This window comes from Atractosteus spatula, chromosome 15 (genome assembly GCF_055471065.1).
Source record: "Atractosteus spatula isolate fAtrSpa1 chromosome 15, fAtrSpa1.hap1, whole genome shotgun sequence".
NCBI classification, from domain to species: Eukaryota; Metazoa; Chordata; class Actinopteri; order Semionotiformes; family Lepisosteidae; genus Atractosteus; species Atractosteus spatula.
The window spans coordinates 20045033-20062802 of NC_142720.1; the positions used below are offsets into that span (position 1 = coordinate 20045033).

Sequence of the window (17770 nt, forward strand, 5' to 3'; positions counted from 1 at the left end):
GTGATGTCCGGGCTAAATGTGATATCAGACAAGAGCCTGAATGGAAAGCACTAATAACCATTTCGGTTTCTACTGCTTTTACCGAGACTTTGACCTCAGTCAGTCTCGACAACTAGATGCATCTGAAATACACTGCAAAATCTGGTTTGAAATCTTCCATTTTTTTATAAAAAGTTAACTAGCATTTTCTCAGTTCATGGAATTCAACATATTGCATATTATACACGTCACTGAATGACTTATTTCAGAATGAGGTCTGACAGTTCAGAACCTGAGGATATGCCTTTTGTCGCATAAAACAAACACCTGAAAAGAGGGATATTGATTTGACTACAAAGGAGACTTCCTTTACAATCCGATGGTTTTACAGTTCCTAATAAGGATATTATTCAAAATCAAGGAGTTACTTTAGAGACATTTTCATCATAAAACAAAACACAGCATAACGAAACTGGCTATTTTAAATCACACAACACAGGGCTTTAGATAGAAACCACAATGTTATGTGTTTCAAATAGAAATACAGCACTAGTACAGCAGATTCCCTTGAGGATATATTTGGTTAACTACCTAGCGTATGCACTCAAATACAGAACATCCATTTCTATGCAAGCTGAATTACTGAAAAAAAAATACCTTACTTCCTGCATTTATATACTGTAGCTTATATTGTATAATAATACAACACTGTGCTTACAAAATCGAGCTCTGCAGAGATCATGCAGCTTTGAAAGGTTCTGTTTCACCAGTTTTCAAACGAAAAAGGACAGAAGGTCATGAGCGTTTTACTGTACTGTATATCAAGTTGCATAGAGCCCCATGAAAACAGGTAGCCCGTCAAATGGCATGGCGGTTAGAAGCTCTGTTAAATGGGACATGAAACAGTAAATTAATATCATGTCCACAACACAACTGCTGAATCATGAATGGTTTTGCTCAGGAGAAGGAACGCCAGCTACAGCAGCAGCAAAAAGGCACAACCGAGGGTGAGCAGCAACAGCCTACGGTATTGCTAACTTTGCTGCCTTAAACTTTCCATCTGTATGTATGCAGGAGACATGAGAGGATGGAAGAGGTTTCAAAACATGAAGGCCTTTTTACAGAATGTGAAACAAATAAGAACGATGGGTCCAAACAAATGAACAGTTCTTTGAACTAAAAGGGAAAAAAAAAGAAGATGCAACCAACACAGACACTAAGTGTTGTTACCAGAGAGTTTTCCACGTTGCTGGTAAATTTGTTGCTTAAATCTTTGATAATATCGTGCTGCGGAAACAAAATTTAATCATTTCATACTACAATAGAAAGCTGCTACTCTTAACTAACCAGAAATAAAATACGGTAGGCCGAAATAAAAAAAGATGGAAGCTTTATGAACAGCCTTGCTTTCCACAGCCATGCTACGGCTCTGTGATCTGCCTTCACGTCTCAACCTCTTCCTCACTGTAACTATGCAGTAAAGAGAATAACAGAAAGAACATGAATCAAGGCAGTGAGATTAATAGTTATACAACAGATTAAAGCTGCACTAAATGACTTTACAACGTGATCGCATATCTTTAAAAAAATAAAAAAACATCCTTTATCTGTTCGCTGGTCATCTTATGTAAAGCGTACACTTGCTAGCTTTAGAACACAAATTTAACATGAACAAAATGAAATCTGTATTTAAACAAAATAAACACAGATATACTGTATCTTATTGAAGATGAGACTTTCATACTACAATTGGAGGGACTCCTAAACGTGAACATCTGAACTCTGTTTACATAGTGCAGCCTCAATTCTCACGGTAATAGTAAGGCTGATACAACAGGACTACCAGCAGAGCATGCAGCTATTGTCAGATTACATTTTCTGCACTTAATAGATCAGAATAAGTGATAACTGTTTAGAGTGATCCACAAATTGTTATACTCCATTCTGCTCAATATTTCAACAACAACTATATAGTTACAAAGGGTTTTCTTTGTAAATTGTATATACTGTATTGCAAACCCATGATCTTTTTTCTATATTCCTAGCCTACAATAATTCTTCAACATCACATCATATCATATACCAGTTACTCTTACTATACAACATAGGTGCACAACACCAGTAATCAAAGGACCAGAAGTCATAATGATTCACTTTAAATCAACAGCTGAAGACCTTTGCAAACTGTTAAACTTGTCCAACACACCTAATATTTAGTTCAATTAGATCTTTAAGACCTAAGGAAGAATGAAAATCTGAAGACACTGTGGCCCTGTAGGACTGGAGTTGTGCACTATTACTATAAAAACCAAAAGGCCTTTTATTTTTATACTGATGGCTGTGTAGCTCAAAACTGAGCAGTTTTGAAAATATCACTTACTGCTTTACTTGCTCACAATGTGAACACTGGACTTTTATCGGTGTTCAATAAACAGATGCAACCAAAATGTAATCTGATCACAATAATGAAATAGACAGTTAATACCATTTGATATATAACTGTATGCAATGTATCAGATGTATTAAAATGTATATATTCTAATCATATACGGTGTAATAATGAATTAAATACTTTATAGAATGTAGGATTACCAACATGTTTTCTAAAAATACTGATTTAATTGTGCACTGGAACACTGCTTTGAGAGAAACTTCTGTGTGACAACAGCTGGAGAAGAGATCTGTGGCAAATTTATTTTGAAAGGCAGTAATTAATGTTTCCATAAAACACTATACAAGGAAGGTAAAGGACAAACATTTTCGTCTCTCCTCAAACCTCCTCTCCAAACTTGAGCTTGAACTCTAGGTTAACTCCATTAGCCTTCCAGAGCCAGGTGATAATCTGGTAATTAATCATCTGTGAGAAAAGGGGATACTCCTTTTAGCCATGCAGAAATCAGCAGTGACACACCTCTTGGCTCACATGCTGAGCAGGACAGCCATTAAAATTCCAGACTGAACAGGGATGTTTACCCTTTGAGTGGAGTTTATTCATCAGTGTTACAGGGACAAACGGTATGACGCACATACTTCTACAATTATGCATGATACCAATGTGTGTTTTCTCAACACGGCAATGAAGGAGGGGCCATGAAAGATGAAAGGAAGGGAGAAGGGGTCTTCAATGAACACATTTCATTATCAGAGTTGACTCACAGCACACAAGGTCCAGGGCATGCCAGCACTGTGCCATGTCAAGCTGCAGTTAAGCCATGGGCAAATAAATCGGAAAATCCCCAAATCCCCCAAAAAGAGAAAGAAAAGAGAAAGGGAAAGATATCACTTACTTCAAAGCTCTTCACCTCTTCTCCATCCTCATCTTCCTCATCATGGCAGCTCTGGTGATAACAGCCATGGACAAAATGAATAAGTAAAAAAAAAGCACAAGTTGTGAGTGTAAGACATATTTTGTTTCTTTTTGTTCTCTGTTGTTATTTAGGTTTGCTCTTACTGTGGTACTGTAATTTGTTTAGTGTGAGAGAAGTTGTGTTTAATCTCTGAAGTGTGGTGCGGTCGGTGGAGGAGAGAAGGCTCCCGCTGGGTCTGTTATTCTTCTTTTTTCTGCTAGTTTTTTGTTTTCGGGACAGCAATAAAGTTTGATAATCAGCCAGTGAAAGTTCTGTTTTCCTTCCTTCTATTTCCTTCACAATGCCTAAAACGAACCCAGGATTTTACATACAGTATGTTTGGTCGTTGTTTTTACAGGCTGTGAAAATGTTACTCTCATAATTGAAAAATCTGACCGTTTAAATTAATCAGTTACAGTAGGTATTACTGTACTGCATATGCATCTTTTCCAAAGTTTAAGACTACATTTTATTAGAAATGGGGGTACCTTTGCCATAATGTCAGCATAAGCCATATACAGGAAGTCTTCCTCCAGCTTACTGTTTGTAAAAGAAAAAACATTGTATAATATAAGAATACATGCAAGTGCTTACAGTATATTGAATTAAAACTAAATACTGCCCTTTGAGACTTTGACCTAATGCAGAGTTTTAAGAATTAACCCTGTAATACTGTTAATTCTGTTAACACAGCAGTACCTGTATGACTCCTTATGAACAGCCTGAATTAACCTTGAGCAAAAACTACAGGCTACAGGAAAAAAAAACTGCTCTACAGTTTTAGCACATTACACAGTGTACATATTCAGGTCATTCTAACTTTCATACGGATCTCTCCCAATTAGTAACATCTGTGATAAAATGAAAAAAAGGGGATTTTGTTTAAAAAATTGTGAATATTTTAAGCTTTCCTTCTAACTGCCCCTGCTGTGATCCTCTTACACACTCTGCCCTGACTCCAAACCCACCACTTCTCTGTCAGCGCAGTCCTACTGAAAAGTAAGATGAGCTGATGCAGAGGATCAATTCGTTTTGTGCCTTCATCTTCCTCGGGGGGATCTTCTCTTCCTGGTTTCTGAAATTTAAATACAACATCACCCCACACTGAATATACAACATTCTCTTCTGCATCTAATAACCTCCCCTATGCCTATGGCAGCTACATTTAACAAGCCTTTTATAAAATATGAGATTGTCACTTTCAATTTTTTTAGCTATTTACCAAATGGTGGCTTGCAGGGTTAGCACGCACAATACACTCAGCCTGAATAACACAATATAATGCCGTTCTGAAACCTTTAACTGCACAGTCATTTTAATTTTATCACAGGAAAATATATCTACGTTATGGATGTTACAGTCCTTTCACATCAAATCTGTGTGCCGAAGTCTTCAGCTGTCTAATTGACTACTTCTGAACGCCTGCTGTAAAAGCAATGATAGTACTTACAGCCAAATCTTCGATTAACTTATCTTCAAAATAATGCTCCTCTGTTTCAATCCAAGACTTTTCATAACCTTGCAGAAAGAGGTTGACAGCCCTATGCCTAAGGGGTACAAAAACAGAAGAATATCAGCCACATCTATCTTCCTCTTTATCCGGTTCTTACTGTGGAAAGCTATGGCATTCGGCAGGCTTTGGCACTTACCTTGGAAGATTATATAAAGGTGCCATTCTAAAACAAGCCACCACTGCCCTTTTCCTTTGCTTAGAAAGCAGCTTGTGCCACACAGCCTTCTTACTTCTCTGTGGATGCTCAACCTGTGGAATACGTTATTCTCTTAGGACGTTCTAAAACATGTTTCCCATAAAAGGTAAGGCAAAGATAACCTCTCTTTATGTTTCTGTTGATGCTGGGGTCTCACAAAGAGATGTTAGCTCTGCGGTATTTTCCGAGAAGGCGAATTCTGCAGAAGTACACGCTTCCTCGACACTTCAAACCTTTTGTGGGCGCTTACCTGCTCCAGGTGAAACAGCACGTGTGCAATGTCAAGGACGCGTTCCACTGTTTTTTCTGGATCAGATGTGTCTTCAGTTCTATTAGGCAGGTCTTTATACAAAGCCATCTGCCACCTGATGGCAGGATCCTCCAGCTAGCACACAGAAAACAAGTCACTCAGAGTCAAGCAGACAAACCCATGTGAGAAAAGTGCAGACAAAATTGTGCAATGAGTATTGTCAATATACTGTAATTAAATTGTAAATGACATGATTCACAAATCAAATCTTTTTCTATTACAGCATTTAAAAGGTGCAATTAAAACTATATTTTTTGTAAAAAGGATCCCATCTTCGTTTAATTTCTTTCAAACTAAATTGTGCTTCCTGCTGTTGGTTATCTTATCACATTAGCCAGGTGTGTTCAAGCACACACTTTCATACTACATGTGAGCTTTCTCTCTCCTTGTACAGCACACTAAAACGTTCTGGTCTGCTACTTCTTTACACTACACTCCCATTATTGGGATAAGAGTCCCAACAATGTCACTCCAATGAATATACAGTATAATAATCTAATCATTTTAATTTGGGAGGAAAATAAGAATAGCAATGATTACTCACAACTCTTGGTGTGGCATTAAAACAATATCAACTTAATCAGACTTCATAAACAGCAATGTACAGTACTGTACATTACCTTATACTGTATACAGTAAAGCTGAAAATGAGAGAACATTGGACAAAGGTTTTTCTAATCACACAGCTACAAAATATAAAATACACATGATGAGTGAGTACCCACCAACATTTTGCTACACCCAAATATGCTCTGCATTGCTAGCTGCCCATCTTTCAGGCCTTTCTTTATCTTGGAAACTGCAGTCTCTCCTGGCCTTGTCTGAGTCTTAGAATGCTTCACCATTGACACATAGTCCACTGAAGAGGACTTTTTAATGGCAGACAGAGGTGTTTTTTGAACCCTGTGTGTGGTGTCGAGGGTAGCAGAACGCTTTCGCAAAGGTAGCCTTTTGTAGCCAGGCAGCTCAGAGCTGGCAAGCTTGGGCTGTCTGCTCTTCATCCATTTCATCACTATGATAAGCTTCTTCACCAGTTTCTTGAAATGAAATACTCGATACTGATACAGGCAACATGCAGACATGCACAGGAGAGAGAAAAAGAGAAACAGGCCAGGTGAAATGAAGAGAAACACACAGACAAGAGTGACAGAAAAAAAATGGATGGCCAGACTGACAAGTTTTTTTCACATGTTGAAATTTAAGGCTTCATCTTCTATGAGTGTGAATAGATATCTGAAGTTTTTATTCATTTTTTATTTACTCCTACTCATGAAATCAAAAGCAAAAAATTATATATAACATTACTATTTCAGAACATTAGTCTCACATACAGCATTTCATAAAAGAAAGAGGGCACTGTTTAAAAAAAATAACAAGATACCCAAATGTCAACATGGAGGAAAAAAACATTTTTCAAAATTTCTGCCATTTTGCACACTTTAAGATACAAAATGGCAAGATGATCTTGTTTTTGCATGCTTTTGAGGTTATTCAAACACATCCAGAATGCGTTAGTAATTAATAAACTGAAAGACAATGAAAGGCGGTACAGGTTAGACATTTGTACTCCACTACCTTAACCTACCTTTCCCTGAAGATGAAGATTATTCCGAATAATGTCCCTGACTTCATCTTCTGTATCTTTCTGTTTTGAGGATGAAATATAGTCAGAAAACAGATGTTTTAAGAAGTCACAATAACCTGCTGTTTGCTCACACAGTGGGCTCCATGATGAGACCAAAGCTGCTTTTTCTAAAAACAAGCTCGGTTTGCTCAATTTCTAGAGCATGAATGCTACTTTTGAGCTATGGCTACATACATTATTCATTACCATGTGCATGCTGTTTAGTTTTTGATGCTATTTAACAAAACACATGGTATGGGACCCTACAGTATGTCTTCCGTTTTATTCCAATTGTCAATTACCTCGTTGCAGTAATCATTCGCTTAATTAAACCTTTGTAGTTATTTCCATCTCTTAAAATACAACATGTTAGCTTGACAAAAATAACAATGACAATTTCTGAAATATGATTATTATCATGTGCATAGCACACAGGTAGTCAGGGGACTGGGAAGCCCTGATCTATAACATCCATAAACGCGAAGGCGCTGCAGGCAGATACATACTAGACTGAACCTGTTCTTGGCCAGTGCAATGAGCTCTTGGTCACCGGGAGCACAGATATTTAATCCAACTGGGAGTAATCTCTTCAGCGCAGCAACGATGAGAGAGGTCTGCAGGGAGTAGCGGTCTCCTTTCCGCTTGAGCTTCTTTCTCTCCTGGTCTGAAACTGCCCCCTGTTTAACAGCACAGAAATATTCGTATGCCAAGAAACGCATTGCAGAATTTCTTTCTTTTTTTCATGTTTTAGTATAGGGTGGAAATATGGCCATATCTTCTCTATTCTGGTTAATGTTATACAAAAAGTAATATGTTTTTTACATTTTAGGCATCCTTGTAAGCAATGTCCACACATGTAATGAGTGACCACAATGGAGAGAAAAACCAAACCTTCTCTAAATATCTCAACCGAATATCTATCGTACTGTATATATCATGTGAGTGTTTAGGTCTTGAAAACCTTTAAGAAAACCTTAGACAAATAAATGACACAAACAGTCTGTTCGACAAATGACTTTCCTCAGAAGATGCAGAACTCCTCACCTTGGACATTTTGGATTTGGTGTCAGTGATCAAAAAAGACATGTTGTTGATTTCATTCTGGACCACAAAGTTCTGCTCTTCCCTTTTGAAATTCTGAATTGAAAAACAAAATCATTTTTATTCAATTTTAAATGAAATTAAAATGTAGTCATCATAAACAAATACAACCATGGACACAGCATTTGAAAAGTTTGTTCTCAGTTGCAAAGAGGATCAGCTGTTAAGGAACTGGCTTACATGAGACTTTGCCCAGAATATGAACACTTCTGCCACCATGCGAAATAATTCTTCGGCCTCTGCACTAGGTTCTTTCAGCCATTTTGCCCTACAAAAATGAAGACAAGAGACTTTAACTTAATGGGAATAAATTACAAGATATAAATAATCCCCCCCACACACTTCTAGACAAGGACATTTTCAATTGCTTTTTTTTTAACAAACAGGCTCCACGTCACTGTAGCCTGAACATGAAGTCCTCACCTATTATAGTCCACAAATCTGATGAGGAGAGGGTAAAAGGCGTACAGGTCCCGGACGAGGATGGTGAATTCATCCAGGATGAGAAGCTCTGCTTCTGACATGTCACCCCTGCCCTCTGTCTTCATGTGCTCCTCATCCAGCAGCACTGTGGCCGCCTTCTTCTTCAGCTTCTCCATCAGGGGCAAGAAGTGTGTCTTCAGCAGCTGGGCCTTGGCTTTGCTGATGATGGGCTGAGAAAATACTGAGAGACACACAGGGAATTCAGAACTGAAGCACAGACCCAACGGCTTGTCTGTGCTATATCCTCTTCTACTGCAGCTATGCTGTAGCCTGTTCTAGGACTAGTGGAATACTGGATTGTCCATTTCTCTTCTGTATCTACAATTATCAGGTAAATGAAATGTGGGCTGTAGACAAATCCTGTAATGAAATGGATTGGAAGTTACAGTATCTGACCACCCCTGTTATTCGCAGAAATGGTCTATTTCGTGAACTTTAACAGACCACAAAGTACATCAAAACACTAAAGGAAACTGTAACAGTGAACAGTACACATTTATTGTCATAATTTGCAGTTTATCTGGAGTGTGCTCATATTAATATGCAAAGGGTCATATTCTTTAAACAGCATGATCTTAAATGTTATGGAACTGCAATCATCGTTTGGAATACAGAAACAGGAAAACAGGACAAGGCAATGAAAGAAAAACAAAATCCAACACCTGCCAGTCTCTTCATCCAGGCCCCCTCATCAATACCCAGGTTGTTGTAAATGATCCTCAGAATATTGCCCAGCAGGGTGTTCATGTGCTCGGAGGTCAGGGAGGTGCAGCACATGTCTGCCTTCTCAGGGTTGTTTTCAGGCCCATGGTCCCACCAGTGAGACATGTAGCTACACAACATGGGCAGAAGCACCTCCATCACATGGGGCATCTGGGTGTACCGCATCCCTGACTCCGCTAGTTCCATGATCTCCTCCAGAGATTTCTCCAGAGACGGGATGTTAGGACAAACATCTTCAACACGGGCTGGCAAATCTAGAGCTTTAATGACAAAAAAAAACACAAGGTTTCCTTTAAAATTTAGAGAATGCTCAGAAAAACGTCTGGCACGCTTTATCCACATTGCTGAGATACGAAGGAAGAAAAGAATGGGCATTTAGATGAAAAAAGAAAACCATGATTTCACATGCCACTGCGCATTTTGAACGCTAACTAATCATCCCTGTGAGCATGTCATTTTTCAACGTAGCGTTTCATCGGCATCTGGCTATGGTTATTATCCTTACAGCTGTCTTCAGTAAATGTAAATTGCTGGCATCAGTTATCAGAAACAAAGCTCAGAGTATCATCAGAGTTACATCTCTCGGGCCAAACTGGGCGTGAGCACTGTAATTTCTGTTTTATGAAACTGTTTTCTCTCTCATCAAATGAAGACTGACTCACTGCTGAATGGCCCTTACCTGCCCTTTCTCTTGACCCTTTGGTATTGTAGATGGAGTAGGTGTTATATTTGTTCAAGTGCGGCTCCAGAAATGCTACAGGAAAAGCTCCAGAAAAGGCAGCAAGACATTCTCCTAGTGCCGGCCTCTGCCTAAAGAGAAAACACTCATTCAGCTGTATTTTATTAAGCACTGAGAAGCATGGATGATTTACAGTAAATCATGCTAAGTTAATTCAAAATCACTGACTCATGTCAATTCATCTTGGATTTTTTTGTTCCAAGACGAATTTTGGCTTATTTTGAACTAAAGGTGAAACATGTAACAGCTTCCAGTTGTAGCTTGTGAGGCAAATTACAGTACATTAGCATGCCTACAACACATACCTCTCCACATAAATGCTTTTGCTTGTCCCAAGAGCATATAGACTGTTGAGTATCCTGTAGCATGAAACCTGGACATCATCCACTGCAAAGAACAGAAGAGATGCACTTTGCATTGACAACACCAACACAGGTTTCATACTGTATGTTTAAATATGTCAACTATTATGATACAGTTTGAAGTGGTCCTTCAATTGCTCAAGGACATTATTATGTTTTTGAAGAAAATAAGACAAAAACAGAAAAAGGGAGTTGTTGATACACCTACATATGAGGTCTTCGCCAAACAGGTTCTGCCCGACGTGCTCGAAGAGCGAGGAGAGGACGGGCAGCAGGGCCACGGTGGTGTAGTTGATGATCTGGGTGACGCTCCTGGGCTGGGCTCTGGTGTGAGTGAACTGACCCAGCTTCAGGTTCTCCATCGTCTTCTCCAGGTCCTCCGCCGCGTTGTCAAAGAAGGCCCGCAAGGCCGCCTTCACCGAGTCCAGGCCGGTCTTCATCACGGTCCTGAAATCAACATGAACGTCACAGTTCTTCCCCATCGGCAAGCAGCTGCGCCCAGAGGCAAGAATCACACCCCAGAAAATTGTTTCTATTTCTCAGCTTGTGATACAGCCCCATTGTCATCTTCTTAATAGAGCAGCTAAATTTTGAAAATATACTGTATACGATATTAAAGTGTATGCATCTGCATAATATTATACTCCCGGTGGCATTTTTATAATTTACAGTACAAGAAATGCCTTGGCAACAACGTTTATTGTTCTCCTACAGTTTTAACACAGAGCTGTCACAGAGTAATACTGTAAGAAAAACAGTAAGGCAGAGTACCTGGCATCCAGAGTTTGGCCCAATATGTGAAGACAGTTCACAATCGATGTTGCATCATTTCCTAAAATCATATAAAAGAGTTAACCTGTTGATCAAAACAGGAAAATCACTGATCTAAACCTAAAGTTAATGTCAATAACATTCACACTCCAATGATGGCTTCTGTGCTGTATGTGTACTCAAGTAATCAAAGACAAGCTGCATGCAGTGCTGCAAGATCCAGCTTTGTAGCCGACAAACTACTGTCCTGGTAAACATTTTACTCCACAGTAGCATAAAAAATCTGCCACATCTTCAGAAAACTTCTTAGCATAAAAAATAACCATAAAATGAAAGCCTCGGTGTCTATCCAGAATCTTGTAACTCCTATATATTGTGTCTATTTAAACTGCACTCTAGTAATGTGAAAGAGCAATGCAGTTCGCAAAGTTTTCTAAAACATTTGTGTGGAAAGTCTCTTACACAGGTGCATACTGGCTGAGTATATCAGCCAGCTTTATTTAGGTATTTTTAGCGAAAATGAAATAAAACAATACACTAAAATGTGCTTTTCAATTATTAACTGAAATGAAAACTTAGGCTTAGAAAACTTTGCACTGTGACATGCTTCATCTACCACCAGTAACATGACTTTCTATAGCAACACTTTAACTCCTAAGCTCACTAAATCAAGGCCTCGCAGCCCCACAGGCTGAAGTTTCTACATGGGTACATGCTGGCAAACCATGCAAACAAGGCCTTGGAAAGACATGACAACAGGAAGGGAATGAACAACTCTGGGAACAAACAGTAATGAGTCTAAACCAAGGGGGCCACACTTCATATCCACGCTGTCCTTACCAAACAGGGATATCCTATGCCTGACAAGAACTCCAAGTTTGCAGAACAGGCTGAAGACAAGAGAAGAAAAAAGAGAAACAGAGAAAGGGGGAAAAAACCTAAAACAGCTGAAATGTGAGCAAAACAAGTGATATGATATAACACAGGAAGGTGCTAACATTAAAAGAAATACATAATGCAAGACCAGTACGGTTCTGCAGAAACTGCGTTAGAAAGTGGTGAAACTAGTAGGGCACTGTATGGTTAGGCTGAGGGCCAAGCTGGGTAAGTAGTATCATATAATTCCCTGCTTAGCTATACTACTGTAACTATAGTATAAGAAGTACAAAGAGAAGACGCTTGAACTTATTATTCAAGTTATAAATATATATAAGAACATGACAATGAATATGCTCAGCTGTTAGAACATAATGTTTAAATACTGTGTGGAAATTCGTAATGAAGAGATTCATTAATTCAAACAGGAAGGCCAGTCAAACATGTATCGCACTACAGATATTTTGAAAGGAAAAGACTGCAAGACATTTTGAAAAAGTTTAAAAAATGTTTAAAAACATCACAAATAATTAAAGGTCATATATCTTCCTCATGGTCACAAAGTAACGGGGAAAAAGTGTACTCCTACTTGACATTTTTATAAACCAAAATCACCACTTTACAACATGCATACTGTATATACTGTACATTACAGTATGTCACGGTATCAATGCCCGTGTGGATACTTTTCCTCAAAAATGACCGATCTGAAGATTGTGTGCTGAGTGAGTTTCACAAATGGTTATTTCCTTTCCTCCATCTACAGTGGCAGTTTTCCCTCCCTGCGCATCTGTCCTGAGCTGGGAGTGTAGCTCGCACAGTTACCTGGTGACCATCTCTTTCTCCTTGTTGGAGGCATGTCCTCCACTGCTGAGGGGCCGGTTGGCTGTGGACAAGAAGTACAGCCGGTGGTTCTTGAAGTACTGGTCAACCAAAGGAAGGACTACCTGTAGTGCAAGCCAGAAAAACATACTGTACCGGCGAGGCAAACACATTTAAACTCAACATACAGGTACTGTACACATCAAACACCCACGTCTATTATTTCTGACAAGGCTTCACATTTCTTTAAAAGGATGATGTTGCAAGGTAGCAATTTTAGTTTGCATTTCGATTAAAACTCCTATTTGGGAGACACAAAAGTGTGGACAAAAGAAATAAGAATCAACTGTATACTTTTTATTTTTCATTGATAAATATTATTAAGTGGAAATAATTGGTTTAGCCACTGTTATGCAGAATGGCATTATTTGAAAATAAGCCTTTCGCCTTCATTTTTGTAATTCAGTTAAGACACAACAGGGATTTACTCAAATTTAGATTACTACTGGTAGATGTGTATGATTTACTAAAAGTATATAATCGATAAAAAAACGTACCATCGAAGTCAGCTCAGATAACCCTTTAACTTCATTAAAACACAACAAACAGATCTGGTACAGCAAACAGTGGTACAGTGAACCCTTATGTGCTAGGCTTTATTCTTTCTGATATTAATCTTTCAGCTGAAAGTATTGATTTCAAAAGTATAAACCACACAAGCTGAAATAAAGACAGCAAAATAAGAATAGGAGAGTCAGACCTTCCCAAAAAACTTCATTTCTTGCTCATATGGAACCTTTTCTGCTTTAGCCCGTGTGCCCATATCTAGAGAAAGGAAAATCTGTACATTAAAGCAGATATGAAGTTGACTTGAAATACAGCAGTGGAGATCAAAAATAACAAAGGCATTCTGATACTAAAGCCTAGAATATCCAAACAATGCAGCAAAGAAATTACTATCATATAATGACTAGATTAGCATAAAGTTCTGTACAACATGTCTGTGTATGGGGTGGTACAGTGGTACAGCGGTTAGCATTGCCCCTTGCAGCGCTGGGGCCCTGGGTTCAGTTCCAGACCTGGGGTGCTACAGTATCTGCACAGAGCTGGCATGTCCCCCCTGTGTTCATGTGGGTTTCCTCCAGGTGCTCATGTTTCCTCCCGCAGTACAAAGACATACAGTACATGTACTGTACTGGTAGGTTTACTGGTTTCTGGGAAAACTGACCCTGGTGGCAGTGTGTGCGTGCTTCTGTCTGTGTCCCAGGCTCTGGCTGGCCGGCGGCCATGAATTAGAAGAAGCATTTAGAAAATGGCTGAATGGATGGATTTCTCTCCATGACGAGACCAGCTCCTTACCAAACTCCAGCATGTGCTCATGAGCGTCATCTACATATCTGATGAGCTGCTGCAGGAAGCTGTACGCAAACCTTTTCTCAATGGAAGGGGTATCTAACTCGAGTTCCTTCACGCCCCTATCAAGAGAACATCAGAAAAAATCTGACACAGGACACATTGACTTCCACAGTGGACATAGACTTTCACAAATCTTAACAGATTCATGGCATAAATTACTGTTTCTGTAAGGTGAGGTGGTGAGGACATCAATGGCACAAGCTGGTCTCCTGAACACAAAGCATACTGTACTTACACGTCATATTAATTTTTAAATGGACTCTAAATAATTGTGTTTAAGATACAAAACACTTGCTTTAATATCCTTGTGTTATATAGATGTATTGGCTTGTTTCCTGCCTTGATCGTGAAGACTCACCTTGAGACTGTGTATCCGTTTATCTGAAAGAATTTGAGGATGTCTTGTGCTTTTTCTCTATCTTTGGATTTTTCTTTGGCTGTTAAAGTATCATAGGGTACCAGCAAAGGATGGCTCCCTCCTCCTAATACACAATAAAAAGCATCAGTAGAACAGGGAGAATAATAATACTTTGAATAATTTAACAAAAAGTCTACACAGTGACATAGCAAAGTGTTTAGCTATTAGTTTGGATCTTAATGTCTCACACATTGCAGCTGCCTTAAAAAAGATTCACAGCACTATAGTGACACCTGCTGGTAGGAAATTACCTTGATAAAAATGCTATTGTCAAAAGTTCCCATTTGATTTACCCTTTTAAATACTGCACCATTAATTTCTTTACACCACACCTTTAAGGTATGTATTATCTATATCTAATTGCACAGCTCATGTTCACCTCTAAGTACTAGTTTTTATTTTTTAATTGAACTTGAATTACTTTTAACATGGACTCTACAACAAATAATGACAACTGGAAGAAAAAGCATGACTACTACAGTCTGCTAGAAAACAACCACTCTAATGTTACTTTGAAATACAAAACTAAGTTATAACAGATACATTTTTTTAAAAGCCCAACAGAATAAAGGGGAAATTAAAACATTTAGAGAAGAAAGCCAGTTTGATGGTTTGTGTTTATAAAACAGGAACTCTTCAGAATACAGTATATCAGCAAAACACCACTGCCTCAAAATAACCATTATGAGTGCAAAAATATTAATGCACGTTTCAACAAATTGCAATTTAAAATCATCATCTTAGATCTAGTTTCAGAAAAATGTATTATTTTAATTTGACTTTGAATTCTATCCAAGAATTATGAGCAATTCATTCATAGAGCTTTTATAAACACAAACTACTTTTAAACCAAACCACTAACCTAAGTGCCACCAAAAAGGATTAAAGCAGTTTGAGCGAGTGCTGATGCCTACCCCAGCTACAAGCGCGTGGGCCTCAGAGTTATGCAAACAAATACTGTGAACTACAAAAGCAGTTTTACCTTCGTCAGTAAACAATAAATTCCTGCCTATGAGATGTGCACATTAAATACAAAAGATAGAAAAGAAGGTGTTGAAATAAATGTTTAATTGACAGTTTTAAACAGAAGCTGCAACAAGTTTAAGTGAGAGGAAAACAGGAAAATGTGATCAGGAAAACAAAATGGAACCCACAATAAGGATTAGAAATCATAGTAGAGTATTATATACTATAGTATTCATAGGCTAACCAACTGTATTTCAATCTCTACAAAATGCAAAGATAGCAACTACATTTTAAATTCTCAATGTTCACCTTTAAATGGTATCTGTATTTTATGCAGCAGTGGCAGAAATCATAAACCATGTCCTCCTCTATGAAAGTCTTACAACAATGCATTCAAATATTAAACCCATTCTGTTCACAAATGTGTGTTCATACAGTATGAAGGTTTTACACAACATGGCTGTTTGTTATTAATGTTCAATATAATGTACCGTACAGTATGTATACTTTTTTTTACTTGAGATGCAATTAAAAGCAGTTCTACCTTTGGCTTCCAGCTCTAGTTTTTTCTTCTTGGCCCAAATATTGTGATAGTTCTCTGCAAGCAGTTCTGCCATTGACTGAAAAAAGCATGTATACACATATATTTAGTTTCTGTACTGCCATGTTTTTAACTAAGATTAATTGAACATCAGACCAGTTCTTACTGCTTTTATACCTACAAATGAATTGGCTAAAATAAATAGAAAAATACACAACCATACAAACAAAAATCATTTTCCCAATAACAGTGGCATTTTTAGTTAAAATCAAATACTGTATAAGTAGATGTCTGTTGTTAAATATCAGTTAAAAAAATTTTAAAAAGCTGACTATCACTAGCAACTTTGCCTTGGGATGTTAAAGGCAATTACTTCACCTGCAACATGACTTACATGCAGGTCTCTGGACAACGTCACATTGCTCATGTCAATAGGCCGGGGACTGTAACCATGTGTGGTGTCGATGGAGATCTGAACGAGAAACAGAAACGTTTTGCTAACTGTGCAAATAAACAACTGTATAAATGCTCTGATGCAGCACATGATGTATTTATAATATAGTTCAAGGTCAGCAAAGTCTGCTTCCAGTAATAAAGTAACCCAATGATTTAAATGTGTCTAAATAAATTGTGAACAAACACCTCAGTTTGTTTTTCTACCAGGATTTTCACACTCACCATGAATTATCCTTGTCAGCAAGTGTAACAGAGTGCGAGTTATACAGTAACTAATATACTCTCCATCAAAAAGAAAACATGCTGTACATTTACACCACAAATATTTTAACACTGTTGAAATATAGACTGCATACCACTAAATAAGTAACAGTACCTACAATAACTGGGGTGGAACATTTTCGGAAATCACAAATCGCTCAGTTGTGCCTAATGTGTAACATGTGCCATTGATGTTACTTGAGCCTTTGATTTCAACTTTCAGTTTTTGAATTGGTGTAAAATCTGCTTAGTTGTACAACTGCACTGTCGCTGCTTTCAAAAGCAAAGATTACTCAGATCCTAGGATTAGATTTACTGGCAGGTTCCTACATTTCTCGTGTCGCAAAGCTTTTCAATGTGCACAGAGCATCTGTTTATCTTCTATTTAAAATATATTCATATAGTTTATATTCATCTTTAAAAACACTGGCAACTGGCATCACAAGTGCATGTCTTTGCCTTTTCACATTAACTACCAAAGTGAGGATTGCAGGAACACGCCCTTATCGTTTAAGTGGTGGAGCTACAGTAGCTCATTGTGAGACTCTTCTCTACATGACGGGAATCTACGCATGTCAATCTGCTCAGTGCTCCTGTTGTACTCCCAGGAACAAGTTTAACTTCAGTGTTTGAAACACTACTCTTCCTGGAATTAGATTCAGTGCACTAATATGATTTTGTATTGAAAAAAAGATCAAGAATTAAAACTCAGGGGGACATTCCTGATCAGTAGTCTTCAAAACCAACCTCAAACACTCGCAGATCCTGAGCAGGAGATCTTCAAAGCTATGAAACCAGTCTCTAAGCGAAACATCTGAACTCTTGGACATTGACCAAACTGATTCAAGGTGTGGATGTATCTGGTA

At 38.2% G+C, this 17770-nt stretch overlaps 1 protein-coding gene across 1 annotated transcript in view; it reads right to left on the minus strand.

Moving 5' to 3' along the window:
• The window catches only part of ryr2a (ryanodine receptor 2a (cardiac)), a 194809-nt gene that overhangs the window by 30057 nt on the left and 146982 nt on the right, over positions 1 to 17770 (minus strand). Inside the window, exons 56-78 of the mRNA XM_088933768.1 lie at positions 16582 to 16659; positions 16191 to 16266; positions 14621 to 14744; positions 14206 to 14321; positions 13607 to 13671; positions 12850 to 12971; positions 11989 to 12038; positions 11149 to 11209; positions 10586 to 10824; positions 10321 to 10402; positions 9956 to 10086; positions 9216 to 9536; positions 8494 to 8734; positions 8251 to 8338; positions 8014 to 8106; positions 7476 to 7646; positions 6931 to 6990; positions 5286 to 5420; positions 4976 to 5088; positions 4777 to 4873; positions 4295 to 4401; positions 3815 to 3866; positions 3267 to 3317 (exon numbers count right to left, since the gene is read on the minus strand). Of these exons, the coding sequence (XP_088789894.1) occupies positions 3267 to 3317; positions 3815 to 3866; positions 4295 to 4401; positions 4777 to 4873; positions 4976 to 5088; positions 5286 to 5420; positions 6931 to 6990; positions 7476 to 7646; positions 8014 to 8106; positions 8251 to 8338; positions 8494 to 8734; positions 9216 to 9536; positions 9956 to 10086; positions 10321 to 10402; positions 10586 to 10824; positions 11149 to 11209; positions 11989 to 12038; positions 12850 to 12971; positions 13607 to 13671; positions 14206 to 14321; positions 14621 to 14744; positions 16191 to 16266; positions 16582 to 16659 (2673 nt within the window). The remainder of the gene's footprint in view (positions 1 to 3266; positions 3318 to 3814; positions 3867 to 4294; positions 4402 to 4776; positions 4874 to 4975; positions 5089 to 5285; positions 5421 to 6930; positions 6991 to 7475; positions 7647 to 8013; positions 8107 to 8250; positions 8339 to 8493; positions 8735 to 9215; positions 9537 to 9955; positions 10087 to 10320; positions 10403 to 10585; positions 10825 to 11148; positions 11210 to 11988; positions 12039 to 12849; positions 12972 to 13606; positions 13672 to 14205; positions 14322 to 14620; positions 14745 to 16190; positions 16267 to 16581; positions 16660 to 17770) is intronic.